Raw genomic sequence first — 15,631 nt, 5'->3', positions numbered from 1 at the left:
CTAGAACTTCATCATTTACCATTTGTTGGGAGTGACTATATTCCAATGTTTCTCCACTTTATGTGATATAAAATTTGGAGTGTAGCCATTAGATCCTTTCTAGAAAAAGTCAGCAAGAAAAATGCACGTGAGCATTTACCCATTGATGATCAGGACTAAGAAGATGGAGTACAAATAAATTAAATCTGTGATGAGCAAAATATTGGAATTTATCCACTGGATCCCTTCTGTTGGAGATATAAGTGGTAAATTAAATTTAGTTTAAACAATAAAACCCAAAACAGATCTAATGCGGAATATCCAAGAAACTAAAGTATCAACAAATCAAAACCAGTGTAGAATTGTCACAACAACTGATACTTTTTAGCGCCAGCACCATACTAATTCACCCAACTTGCAATAACTCACATTCCTGTGAACTGGTTTCATCTAAATTGCATAAAAAATGGATCCCGCACTTCTTCACCTGGATTGCCATCTCATCAGGCTTGAAAATTGATTGATCCCCATACTTCTTCACTTTGGAAACTGACCCCAATTCAAATGAGACCTCCACTTGATTCCCACCACTCAACAAATTCCCAAATTGAGCATGTGGAATGTAAGCTACCCACATATTGTGTGTGTCATGTCGAAAGAGAACAGAGCCTCCATAATTAGCAGGATATCTCCAGTCAACTTTCTTGGTCTTATTAACAAAATAGGCATCAAGGTAAGCAAAATAAGCAAATAGTTTTTTGTCATTGTTGTCGACTTCATACATAGCACATAAGATCAACCCTTGAATAACCTTGTGATCTAAAAGTAGGGGAACCTCAAAAGATATTGAAGAGGCAAAGCTCTGGTGATGAAACCACTTTGGAATATTACCTTCATAAAAGAAGGCTTCTAGCCCACCATCCTCAGAAATTATCTGCTACATTGAATCAAAAAACAGCAATAAATTTAAAGAATTAGAAGAGCAGAAAAATTATATATTTGAAGAGAGCAATTCCAAGGTGCAAAATCACATTTTGTGGTATTAGTACCAACAAATGAACCTTAAACTGTAAAGTTGCACCATAAACACTTTAGTGTTGCAAGATGAATGAATGAATTTATAACTTGAGGTGCATTTCATGGTGATGTCCGGTACCAAAATATGTGTTTATGGGGCAAAGAATTTTGTTGCTTGAGGTGCATTTCATAGTGTTGGTATACTAAGTATATGTTTGGTATCGATGCTGCATATACAGCACTGTTTTCTAAGAAAATGTTGCTATCAGGTAGGATGTTTCTTGGGGCAACAACAATACCTTCTGTTTAGTACCAGTGCTCAATATTTGTTTTCAGCACTTGTATCCATTATAGGAAGTCCACGTCACTGCCACATCATGTCCTCATTGGCAGCAATGAGCTTCAAATTGAGAAAACGTCGAATTCGGCATTTCCCCTTACCACACCTTCTTGATTTCTAAGGCATGGTTTGGAGTACCGTTTTTTATGGAAAAACGGTACCAAACATGTTACCATTTTCTGGAGCACCGATTTTTCCAATATGACGCTGATATATCACCGTTTTCTGGAGCAACAACATCGATGCCAAACACCACCCAAAAGTATGTGTTTATGGGGCAAAATTTTGTGGTTGAGGTGCATTTCATAGTGCTAGTACTGAAAAATGTGTTATGGGGTAGCTACTTATGCATTCAACTAACCATATCCTATTATGTTATTTATCAGTTAAAATATGAACTGAGGGTTGATTTAAGTACGCATAAGGCTTACATTCATCCCATTATCTCCTTAATTCTCCCTTTTCAATACCACCAAGAGGGAAAAGAAAATGTCGCCAAAATACCATCAATTAATGGCAATACAAATTTCAACTTTTAGATAAAAATTGGAAAGTTTCTGGTATGGGCATTTTTAAATATTTGTATATAATTAAGAAATGTAGTCCATGATTTTTAGGCTGAGTTTGGAAAGAGTATAAATGCAAATATGTACAGTACAAATACATATAAAATAATACAAAATAGAAGGTTTTGTGCTCTGCATATTTGCATTTGTACTCCTTCCAAACTGGGCTTTAAGAAAAAGTTCTTCCGGTGACACTTTTGCAGGTCCAAGGCCCGTTTGGTTGACAGTTGGAATTGGAATCAAAATCCTCCGGAGTCGGAATCAGAATGGCCTATATAGTCTGTTTTGTTCAGACAGGAATGAGAATGGGAATTGGAATCAATAGGAATGAGATTTCATTCCCAAGGAAGAGGCAGGGAATGACCATTCCCTCAGATGGGGGAATGCCATTCCAGCAGGAATGGGAATGAGATTCTGATTCTGCCCAAGCAAACAGTTGGAATCAGAATAGTTCATTTCGATTCCGATTCCAGACCCCTATTCCTACGAACCAAAGAGGGGCCTTAACTCCTTATCTCAGCTACTTCTAAAAGGACTTCATATATCCAATGACATTTTTCTATTGATTATTATTATTATCAAGAAGAAATCTATTAAAGATGGCATTGTATTGTTTCTTCTTATCTTTGATTTCCTCTGTATTTGTACTTTTCTACAAAATCAAACTGACAGAGTACATGTTTGATTTTCTCTTAGGGTCATTTACAAGAACACTCCTATAGTTTCATTTCATGGATTTACTTAAACCTACCATACAGTTTTCATTTTACTAAAACACCACCCCCTATGGTTTGCAACCTATTTACTTAATCGGTCTTTTATTAAGAAGTGTTTACTTTGCTATTTGAAAATAATAACATGATCACCTAAACTGAGTCGAAAATGTTCAAGAGCATGGGCCATGATTGTTAATTCCAAAAGTACCCTTAACACTTCTTCGTATACATAAAACAAAATTGACCAAATAGAACCAAAGTGGTTGTTCATATCTTACTAGGGGGGAAATGGTATTTTTTATTTTCTTTTGATTAAATTGACTCAAATGGACATTAGGGTCAAAACTATCATCTTCCACTAGGTCGATTTGGTAAATCGATTGCAAACTATAGGGGGTGTTTTAGTAAAATACAAACTATAGGGTGAAGTTTAATAAAATTGAAGAAGAGAGTTGGTCCTAGTTTGATGGTGGATGAAAACGGAAGAAGAGAGAAAATGTTGAACAAGTTGGAGGACATGCATGGTACCACCTCCTGATTTTTAGATCTAAAACCTAAATTCCTAAATCCTAAATTCTAAAAATTTAAACTCTAAACCCTTAAACCCTAAACTTTAAGCACCTAAACTCTAATCCTAAATCCTAAATCCTAAACCTTAAAATCTAAATTCCAACCCTTGAATCTTAAACCCTAAACTCGTAAAACCTAAAATTAGTGTGTAAAATGGTTATAGTAGGATGCATGTCCTCCAACTAAGTATCTTCCTAAAAAATTCATTCAGTTTAGGGAAAAAGTAGCCATAAAATATTGTATTTGTTTGGATATTGTGAAAATGGCTTTTTGGGAAGCATAAATATATATGTTAGTAATGTCTGATTTTTAATGTGTTTGTGTGTGTGAGAGAGAGAGATGAAGAGATGATTACCTCGAAAGATGCCAATCTACCAAGGTCCTGAAGCTCAAATATCTCGCTGCAGTCATGAAGCTCAAACGGTAGTAAGCTCTGTGTGTTTGGCATATTTGATAAACTCAATGACTCGCAATCACAAAGGTTTAATTCCTGCAAACTTGAAGGAAGTTTCGGGAGTGACTGAAGCCGTGTACAACGGCTTAAATTAATGCGAAGGAGTCTGGACAGGCAACTGATACTTGACTCTTGGCCATAATGTGAGAATCCTTCCAGTGATGAGCAACCAGGTGCATACAACTCCTCTAAACTTGACGGAAGCTCTGGAAGTGATCGAAGCATTTTGCAATTCTGTAACTCAAGAACCTCGAGCTTGGAAAGGTGACTGATGCTGGATGGTAGACTAGTAAAATTGTTGTGGCTTAGATCCAATACTTTCAACGACTGTAAGCTCCCAATGTCATTAGGAATAGCACCTTCTGACAGATTGCATTTGCTGAGAATTAGGCCACTTAAGGAGTATAAACCCGAGAAAGAATTGGGTAGGAGATTGGAATCAGGTCTACTCTTTCCTGGAGATAGCATTGATGAGAAGAACGAATGGAATAAATTATCTGATGATACTTTACATCCTTCTAAAGATAATATCTTGAGCTTCTTCAAGCTTAAGATGGAGTAAGGTAATTGTCTTATTCCACTTCCATCTACTGTAAGCTCCGTTAGAGATTCCATATTTCCTAATTTCTCTGGCAACTTTTCAAGCTTTGAGCACCCAGAGAGAATAAGATTTTCAAGAGATTTCAACTTGCAAATGCTGCTTGGAAGACCCTTTAGTTCCTTGCAATCTTTCAGATTCAGAAGAATGATTCTATCAAGAAGTTGAATAGAAACATGAACCTCAACCAAGCTGGTACAGCCTTCAAGAATCAATCTCTCAAGGTTGGGAAGTCCCAAGAAGTCTGGAGTTCTGGTAAGGTAATAGGAATGACTGAGATCAAGTACTTTTAATTTTTCAAGCAACTGTCACATATATATAAGAAAAGAGGAAGAAATCAGTTAATTTCATTAATTCCATGCTTGAAATATATGTACAACTACTACTGAAAGATGAAGAACATAGAGAAATTAATGCTGTATATACCATGATTTCCTTCCAGACTTGTTTCAATCTGCTATGTTGCATATCAAGAGCAACGAGGTTCTCTAGATTAAAATTGGACGGTAGAAATGTCAAAGGGAAACCATGCCAGCACAGCCATCTTAACTCTCCAGAGACATGCTCGTAGGACCCCGTTAGCGTTACATAATCCATTCTGAGTAGTCTTAGCTTTTTCATCCTATCGAATGCTTCGGTTGTCAATTGTAGATTACCTGTTCTGGATAGGCTTTCTAGTACAATGCCTTGAATTTTTTCTGTTGCCTGATAGAAACTTCAATGAGCAACTAATGCTTATATACATGCACAGTTTAATTGATAATAAATTCTTAATTTGCTCATCTATAATATGATGATATTGACTTCAAAGTCGAAATGTTCTAGTCCTTTAGGCTGCGCTTGGAAACGATGCAAATAGAGTGTAAATCCCGGCCGGTTCAGGGTAGATTTGCACTCTGATTCACTTTTGCCTCTGTTTGGCAACATTACATTTATGCACTGACAAATGACCGACAATGCTTATTTACATTTATAATAAGATATAAAAATACATCAATAAGAAAGAAGTAAATTTGCATTCAAGTGGGCTTTTGATAAAAAAAGGCATAGACTTTATTGGAATTTTTGTTTACAACCATTACAGCTAATTAAAAATCTATTTGGTAAGAAGTTAACTTTGTCAATGCAAAACTAACCTGACTTTGCAATTTATATGGACCATTTTACACTCTATATATTTGCATTCACGCTAATTTGCATCATTGCCAAACGCAGCCTTAGTAATTAATTATTTCTTAAACTTATACTCACAATAAGCAAGCCTTCTGTAGTCCCAAAATATTTTTTCACTTTAAGCATGCATGGTGGTTCTCACTTTCTATGTGTCTTAAACTTCAAAGCAATCAGTTATTGTATTCAAAGTGTGATTTGTGCTCTTTCTCTTTTGTCACATGGCAAAAAGAAAGCAAATTAATTAATCATTTGCAATTAAGGAGCAAGAAAACAAATCCAATCCAATACAAAGAAGGCTTTATTGTGACCCAACGCATCCTAATTCAAGAACATTCTGTGGTTGTTTAGACTATTTTAAATGACAAATTATATATATATATAGAGAGAGAGAGAGAAAGAGATAGATATAGATATAATTTAGGGGTGTCAATTGAACCAGATTTGGCCCAATCCAATCTGGTCCAATATGAGTCCATTACATATGGACCAGGTCCAATCCAACCCAATAAAATACTCTGGACCATTTTAGATCAGTCCAATTCAATGTCTGGACAGTTCAATCTGTTCAAATTGGTTCTAATTTAAATTGATTCCAACCCAAACCCAGGTTCATTGACACTTGTATTCTTCTATCAATGGACTAGATATTAGTTCAGTCTGACCCAATCCAATATATAAATCTATTACGGGTGGACCAAGTCAAATTCAATCTAATAAATACTTTGAACCATTAAGTCTGGATTGGTCCAATTCAATATATCTTATTGGTCCATCCAATCCATCCAAATTGATTTTGACTTGGATGGGCCCAACCCAAAACTGGTTCATTGACAATCCTAGATATTAACATACACATGAAATGTATAAATTCCTATATATTACTGATATTCACACAAATATATATAAGAGATTCTTTTGTATTTTTTATCATTACCTTACATTTCTCCAATACATAATGGGCATCTTCATGAAACCATAGTCTGCTTCGTTTTCCTGGTTCCTTTGGAGATTCTTCACGAACAATTTCTCTTCCCATGTCCCGTAGTAGATCATGCATCCTCAACTCATTGTTTTCATTGACTGTTAAAAGAGACTTACGAACAAGGATACCAATTTCATTTTCTGAATCGTTGAAACCACAACCATCTAATATTGTAGTTACATAGCCTTTGTCCATTCCAATGAAGAAGAATGCAATATCGAGGAATATATCCTTTGCATTCTCATCATCATCTAGTCCATCAAAACTTATTCTGAGTTTTTTCTGAATTTGATTGTAAGGAATCCGTTTTAGTTTTTCCAAAGCACTTCTCCATTCAGCCATGCTTCTGTTTTCAGCCAAGAAAGAACCCAACACCTCAAGAGCTAAAGGAAGCCCTTGGGCATAATGTACTATATCTTTTGAGACACCCAAATACTCTTCTTTAGGTTGATCTATTCCAAAAGCATGCCAACTGAAAAGCTGAATGGATTCATCATCACTCAACGTTTCTGCATTATACTTTTCATCCACATGAAGTACATCTAGCACATCTTCATCCCTAGAGGTTATGATAATTCTACTTCCTGCACCAAACCAACTCCGCTCTCTAGCCAAAGCATTTAATTGGTTTATCTGATGCACATCATCTAGAACAAGTAGAACCCTTCTACTACCAAGTCTTCCTTTGATCAATGTAATTCCTTCATCAACATTACTTATCTTTAATCTTTCTTCCTTTAGGATGTTTGAAAGAAGCTTTTCTTGTAAAAGGACAAGACCATTAGATTTCTTAGAGTCTTCGTTAACATTTGCAAGAAAGCTACTGCCCTCAAAACTGTGAAAAAGTAGATTGTATACAGACTTAGCAATGGTTGTCTTACCTATTCCACCCATACCGCAGATTCCTACAATGCGAATATCATCACCTGACTGATGAATTTTCAAAAGTGAGTTCACACGCTCCACACGGGAGTCTATTCCAACCGGGTAGGTGGTAATATCCAACAATGTCTTACTCAATTTGGTCAAAACCACTCTCACAATTTGTTTGATGATCAATATCTGCTCCCTGTCCGATTGCAAAACAAATGTGTTAAGGAAAGAAAGATAAATCAATCAATGAATGCGTAGTCAGTTGAAATAATTAAGCCATATATAAAATTAAACCAGAAGTGAAATACATAGTCAATGTGATGGTATTTAGTAGTGTTAGCTATATACTATTGGTCAAATTATAAACATAAAAACCGGAATCAAGTCGAAATTGAAAAGAAGTAATAAACTACTAAGTGTTTAAAGTAAGCATAATTAGGACTGCAATTTCCTCTTGGTGCACCTAACTTTTAGAAGCTTTCATGAGCTGTTAGCTAGAGAAAATTTATTATTTTTGTTAATGCAAAGGTTAAGGTTGTTATTTATCTTTTATTCTTCCATTGTGAAATCTTAAAAAAATTAATTACCAGGAAAAACCCTACAATTAATAACTTCTATTCATTTTAGGCTCACTAGTAAATGTTCACATTTATTGCATTGGCAATTCAAATGCGCTGATGGTGATAATTTTGGTGTTCTTATCAGAACCCATGTAACAAAGACAAGTAATGAAAGCATGATTTACAAGGTGGGTTTATTGCGTTTAAACCTAAAGATCTAGCTTGAAATCTTTAATTTATTGATGTTTTGAACTTGCAGTAAATTGAACAATTAGATTAATTGATCTGTCACTTGGATAAATCTCAAACCATATTTCAACCCAAAACCACTGTTACAAAAACCATTGCCTTGGTCAACAACTAATTAAATGACTAGACCTATTTGACTAAGTCCATGCGCCATCGGTAGGTCATCATCAATTCTATTTTTCTTTCTGTGTGTTATTTTCAGTGTTTCCATCACTAGTAAAAGTATGTTTCTTTTTCCACACATATTTTTATTTAATATGAAGAATGTATAATATTAAACACATCCTTAAATTGTTATCCCATTCGTTAAATTATTTTTATGTGTATTGGCTGATTTAAGACATCATCACTAGTTGAAAAATTGAACTATTTTACCCAATCAACGAGGGGTAGTGGGTGAGACTTTATTTCTCTTTTTTCCTTAATTTTTATATTCCATTTTCATTTTTAATAAAAATAAATCTTATTTATTACACTTTCAATATGATGAATATATACTATTTAGAGATAGGCCCAATTTTTATTACAAATTTTTTATACTTTTCACAATTTTTTGTATCTCTATCTATTTTTTATTTTTTTATTATTTAGTTAAGAGACCATGGGTTGACCGGCCCATTTGACCTAGATAGTTGAACCACTAACCCACAACTTAGATGGAAAAACCATATTTGCTTTTGGTTCAAATTTAATTGTTGTATTCCATTTCTATTATTAATAGAAATAATTTTACTTATCACATTTATTTTTTTATATGATGAATTTATAATGTTAGAATGTGCCTAAATGTTTTCTACAAAATTTATGTGCACTTCCATTTTTTGAAAAAGGTAAAATATATATAATATTCAAAGAATAAAGGAGAGAAATATGTACAAAGGGGATGGCTAATCCAGAAAAAACAACCAAGAGAGTCAGTCAAAGGAGAAATTCCAATAGAATGAACCAAAGCAAGCCAAATGAACAAGAAAGAAAATTATATCATGGGTTGACTCATTTGAACAAGAAGGTTGCACTATTATCCCACCACCTAAACAAGAAAATGGTTTAATCTTCTAATTGCTTTTAATTTTATATTTTATTTAATTTACCTCATTATAGAAATATTCTTTTTCACCACACTTACCTATTATTTAATTAATAGAATTTAACGATGGGAAACAAAAATACCTTAAATATGGGACTAATGAGAGGGAACAGAATGAACTGAAGAGTGGCATCCAAATCATGTTTTATGCCCTCACAATAGAGAATGACCAAATCTACAAACTCAAGGTCTATTACCAAAAAATAAGGTGTATCTCATCCTTTTTATAAATATAATATAATATAGATTAGCTTATGCAATTTTGCATACAAAATTGAAAGGAGCTGTTTAAATTTCAGTAAGAACCTTTTGGTAGCGTTGTCTAGATGCCATCCACTCAAATTTCCTGCTTGCTTCAGAGCTGTCCTCCACGTCTGCACCTTCTCCATCCTTACGCCTTGCTCCTCTTCGTGTTCGGCAAATGCTTTGGCAAAACATCCACTCTGTTTCCGCACATCAGACGGATGGACGTCATAGAAAACAGGCAGAACAAATTGGCCCATCTTTCTTCTGCATTCTAGAATTTTCACAAGTTTATCCAGGCAGCATCTGGAAGACGCATAGTTCCTGGAGAAAACGATGACAGAAATCCTTGATTCCTCCATTGTTTTCTGCACTTCAGGTGGAATTTCTTCTCCGTTCCTGCTGACCTCTTCATGATCTCTGATCGTTTGAACCCCTTTTTGAACCAAAGATGTATACAAATCATCAATGAAGTTTTGGTTGGATTCTTCACCTACAGAACTCAAGAAGACCATGTGTTTCCAATAACAGGAAGCCATGAGAAAATAGCTCAAGAGATACTATGGTTCTGGGGCTAAGCTTGCTGACCATATATGAACCACCAACACAGGAAGCAGCTGTTTCTTCCATGAACTTCTTTATCCATGACAGTACTTCAGAACTAAAGTCAAACTTTGGCAACTCATCTTATTTTTTAATTTTTTAATCTTTTGATGTATGATGATGGTTATTTTATTGGTTACCATTTTATATTAATGTGATCGATGATTATCTAAGGAGAGGCCGTTTATTAACAGTTGAAGTTGCTAACTGAGACTTATTGCTTTTACAAGTTGTTAAAATAATTAAATTGCAGTTACAAACGGTTTCTACGGTGGATGACAACTCCGTAACTCGGTTTTATGAATGCCTCGTTTTTATGAAAAATTTTGAATATTGAATGAGTGGCTTTAACGTCAAGTAATCTCTTACTGCTGGGAGTCAGAGTCAAAGTTCTCTCGCTAACTTACGCCAGGTTACACCGATCCAACTAGAAAAACTCTGATTGGTTCTGGTTAAGTTTGGTTTATGGATAGGGGTGAGCATTGTTAGGTTAAAATCGAAAAACCGAATGGAAATTTTTAGTTTTGGTTTTTTTGATTCAATTAATTCGATTTTAAAAAATTTTTATTTCAGTTTCGATTTTTAGGATTGAAAATTCGGTTAACCGAAAAAAATCAAATTAATTAAATTTATTATATACATATTATAATATATATTATTAATATGTAAAACATAATATATATTATATATAATATTAAAATATATAAAATACATTAAATTATACATATATTATAATATATATTAATATATTAATATATAATATATAATATTAACAAAATTCTGTTTTAACCAAAGTAACCAAAAACCGAACCAAAAAATTTGATTTCAGTTTTTTGGTTTTTTTAATAATTCGGTTTTGGTTCGATTTATATTTTATAAGTTCAGTTTTTAAAAATTTGATTTATTCGGTTTGAGTTTTAACCGAATACTCACCCCTATTTATATATGGTCTGTGTCCCCTGAGGTTAATAGAAAATGCTAAGCTTTAACCCATCTCCACTCAAGTTTTGCCCTTGGTTGGGATGCTATTGTCGTAGGCCCTGTTTAGTCTGAGATCACATCTGCGCCCCAAAATTGTGAGTGGGAGATCTTTCCAATACATGGTTGGAATATGCTGTGGGGTGTTTGTGGGGCACCTTTGTGGGGCACAGACGTGAATTCGTTTTATTCTCTAATACAAAGAGCTAAGAAGGGCCAACTAAATATTATGATGCACTTTATGAATCCGCTCTGAATTAATTAACGACAATTTTGAAAGCTTTGTTCATAATTAAACAGTAGCTATGGTGAGTTGATACAATTCATTTTGACGCTCAAGTTGTAATTTTAAAATCTTCTCTCATGGAAAACGATTTTTTTCTTAAATAAAATAAAAAATTTAGCTTCTTGCTTTGGGCAGGTGGCTTTTATTGATCTGCATTTACATTTCCTCCAGACTGTTTAATTAAAACATTGTTTAATGGGTAGGGTACCTGAGCAAATTGCCCTACCCATTTCCAAATCCACCTATGTACCCAACCCTAAACCCGTCTAATTTTTCCTCTAAATTTTCCAAACTCGTTCCAACCAGTCCCACCCGATTTGAAAAGTTAATCAAAGCTAAAACTCTTAACACTACTTTAAGCCACTGTGTCATCTCACCTTTTGTGATACTTAATGAAATAAAATAATTTTTATGAACTTTTTGTTTATCCAAACAAACAATACATATTTATGATTAGCAATTCCAACTAAAAATTAAAAGAAATAATATGTAAAATTAGCATTTTATAAATAAATAGAATAAATAATCTATCAAATCCAACTTTATATCAACAATGATTTTAATCCCAAGAATTTATACAAATAAAATATTAATTATAGAATAACTATCTTAGTACTTAATATTTATAAATTTGTGCATGACATATATCTTACAATTTTTATATATTTTTATAATTATTAGTTAATATTTTAATTCATACTAAATAACATTATATTTATAAATTACCAAAAAACAAAAAAAAAATGTTTACAAAATATTCAAGAATATAATATTAAATTGAATCTATCAAATCCACCAATTTATAGTTATATGAAAAAAAATTATTTTTAGTTTCAAAAAAATATAGAAGATCAAATTTTAATAATGACATAATTATTTCAGTAATTAAAAAATATGAATTTGCATATAATATATATATATATATATATATATATATATATATATCTTAGAAAATTATATATTTTGAGTAAAAATTATATATTTTTATAAATTGTTAAATGATAATTTAATTTATATTTGAGAATTTAATATTTGGTTGGCCTTTTTGTAAATGTTAAAATGTAAAAGTAATAAAATAGAAAAGAAGTGATATAATAATTAGGATAAATATAATAGATTCAAATGTTTTGTGTCTTGGACTCTTAATTAATGTATTGTTTGATATTTGCATTTGTATCCAAGTTCATTATTAAGTAAATAAAAAATGTTCTTCAAAGTTCATTATCAACCAACATTATATAATGCCCTTCCATATAAAAGAGCAAAACAATATAGTATAATTCAAAAAATAAATAAAACTAAGTGACATAAGAGAATGGGTAAACAAATAAGTTTTTAATTTCAAAGAACCAAAAATCCAAGAAAACCCAAAAGTTACACATCAATAGGTCTTGGACTCTTGTTCATAACCCTTAAACCTTAAGGGTAAATGGATAAACAAATAAACATGAAGGTTGAAGGATTGGAGCTTGACTTAAATAAAAAGAAACTCTCTTCATATATTATATATTATAAATTATTTTATACTATACATTATACCATAACATATATATATATATATATATATATATATATATATATATATATATTACCTAGGTTTAACCCTAAAGTCAAAACCCAAACTCGTCCCAAACCCTATAGGGTTTTAATATAAAAACCCAAAACCTACAAGTTTTGATAAACAGGTCTTATTAGGGTTAGGATGGATCGGATACCCTAAAATTCCCATGAAATTGCCATCCCTAATAAAATGAAGTATAAGCAAATCAAACAATTATCTATCAATTATTTTCCTACAAAACAAACATGGGAAAATGAATTTTCTCACAATTTTCCCTTAGGTTGTATTTAGTTTAAAGGAGAAAGGAAGGCAAAGGTAGGGAAACCTTTATAAACCTTGTATAGTTTCCTTACTAATGAAGAGGTATTTGGCCCTCCAATGACAGCTCACCACATGGCACTTTTGAGCTATTGTTTAGGAGCCACGTAGGCCACTACCTAGTAACCAAATCCACCTTGGAAGGGACTCGTACAATTTGAGGATGGCTCGAAGTCACCTCAACAAGTTGAGCCCAACGACTTCATCACTACTGAACTAAGGACCACAGTGAACTCTCCCTGTGGCCCTACTGATCTAATGAAGACCTAGTCTCCAACCAAATTGGTGTGGTAGCCAGTCTCCTTTGAGCAAGGACTCACCCCCAACTCCCCCAGGATCACATCACTCGACTATTGGATCTATCTCCCCGTGCTGTCCACTTTGGGGATAACCAGATAGGCCTTATCCCTCTACGTGGACTCCATTTCCAATTAAGAAATTGCCTTCGAGCATGGTGGACATGTCTTCCTAGGGATCTTGGACGTGGTACACGAAGCACCCAATAGCTAGCGCCTATATAAAGGCATCCCTTCGATCGCAGAAGGTACGCATGATTTAGCTCTCATAGTACTCTAGCTCTCATAACACTCTTTCGCTAACTTAAGCATCAGAGCGCCCATACCAGGTAAAGCAACCTAGGTACTCTGATCTTTGATTTCTTCTAGATCAGCCAAGCAACCTACTTATTCCAGCATCCTAGCTGTATTCCAGTAGGGAGCACCAGATCGCGCACCATCAATTAGCGTCATTTGTGGGAATCACTACAAAAAGCTTAGTTCTCACATCTTTGATTCAGTTTTGCAAAAAAATGGCTTCGTCCAACAACATGCCATCTAAGACCAACATCAACACCAATGTCAGGGATTTGATTGAAGGGAAGACTCAGCCCATCTAGAACGTGGAGAATCACTCAGTCACCATTAGATAGAGTACTATTCCCCTAGCTCTACCAGGTGTACAGATCGGTCTAGGACTAAACCTCCTACTGCCCTCGGTAAACGCATCTCTCTCGACGGTTGAGCCCTCTATGGTTCCCATTGGGATCAATCCATGCTAGTTCTATGATTTGATGTTGCATGTCCATAGTATAGACTTATGATGCAGAACTAGGAGGGCCATTTCATGGCCATGGCTGGAATGTACCAGTAGTTCACACCTAGCATGCAGATGTCGCAGGTGCATCAACATCAATAGTCGCAACAACAACATTAGTGGCAGTAATAGCAACAGAACCAACATCAATAGGACCAAGGTGCTGGTCAAAATCCTGTACTACCAGTCGACCACCCCAACCCATGACCTGGCAACCAGAGCACCCTAACCACTCTCAACCAAACTAGCACAATGACCAATTACGTGGAACCGTCGAGCTCAGGAGGACACATACCTCGGAAGCTCGAGACCCAACTTATGCCCTAGTTGAAGAAATGACCAGGCCAATTCCTCAATTGACATGACTAACGTTGGTTCATCTGAAGGGTCTTGAAGGAGACGATGTACACACACTCGTAGGAATCTTGAGAAAAGCCACTTTACACCAAAGGACGAAGAGGAAGAAAAGGAGGAAAGCCAAATCGAGACCCTGCTAGCACTGTACGAGTCCGCACCTCATGTGACTTGCACCTCGCCGCTTTCAGCCGAGATCCTTACGGTACCTCGGTCAAAGGATTATAGGGCCCCCAATTTAGAGACATATGCCAGTATTGGCAACCTAGTCGATCATGTTGAGAACCTCTAGTCTCTAATGCAACTACATGGGGCCTTAGATTCTAATCTATGCATGGCCTTCCCAACCACCTTCTGACACATAGCTTGGATGTGATATTTCGTGTTAGCAGTGGGCTCGATTCAAACATGGAGACAATTTGTTGACCTATTCATGATGCACTTTGCCACCAGCAAGCACTGTCAGAATTCCACAACAAGTCTGATGCATGCAGTCCAATAAGACAATGAATCGCCCAGGTAGTATATCAAGTAGTTCAACCTAGAAAGATTACAGGTCCTAAACTTCGGCCCAACAATCTAGCTCGCCATAGACATTAGCGACGTTCACCATCCTAACTTTTGCTGGGAGATTAAGTTGAACCCACCTACTACTATGGAGGCATTCCTCGATCGAGCTGCCTAATTCATAATGGCAGAGGAGGCGCTTGTTTTAGAAGTGGGAAGAGGAGGAAGACAGATGATAGCCAAGCTAGCAGTAGAGAGTAGCAGAAGATAAGAAGCAAGTTGCCCCAAAACAGGCATAACAGATCGCCTCATCGCAAAAGAAGGTCTCCTCAGAAGAGCAACAAGTCATCAAGTGATGTTCATGAACTCCACTTGTCAAGACAAAGAACTACACTTGCCTCAATGCTAGAAGAGGGGAAATCTTGATAGGGATAAAGTCGGCCGAGTACTTGAAGTGGCCACCTTGCCTGAAGGGAGACCCAATGAACTAGAACTAGGACAAGTACTACCACTTCCATTGGGAAT

General features: G+C 34.9%; 1 protein-coding gene across 1 annotated transcript; it reads right to left on the bottom strand.

The window, feature by feature from the left end:
- Window positions 1–10,001, bottom strand: LOC104601664 (TMV resistance protein N-like). Its single transcript, XM_019198463.2, has 5 exons — window positions 9,471–10,001; window positions 6,348–7,464; window positions 4,667–4,945; window positions 3,544–4,545; window positions 1–913 (listed from the first exon to the last, which is right to left on the bottom strand). Exons 1-5 carry the CDS (start codon window positions 9,944–9,946, stop codon window positions 386–388), a joined length of 3,402 nt encoding a protein of 1,133 aa, XP_019054008.2. The 5' UTR covers window positions 9,947–10,001; the 3' UTR covers window positions 1–385.
- Window positions 10,002–15,631: the final 5,630 nt, after the last annotated feature.

Source organism: Nelumbo nucifera, chromosome 8 (assembly GCF_055504915.1).
Source record: "Nelumbo nucifera cultivar China Antique chromosome 8, China Antique-T2T, whole genome shotgun sequence".
Lineage (NCBI taxonomy): Eukaryota > Viridiplantae > Streptophyta > Magnoliopsida > Proteales > Nelumbonaceae > Nelumbo > Nelumbo nucifera.
The sequence above is the reverse complement of the archived record's forward strand: the minus strand, read 5'-3'. Positions and strand labels throughout refer to the sequence as shown.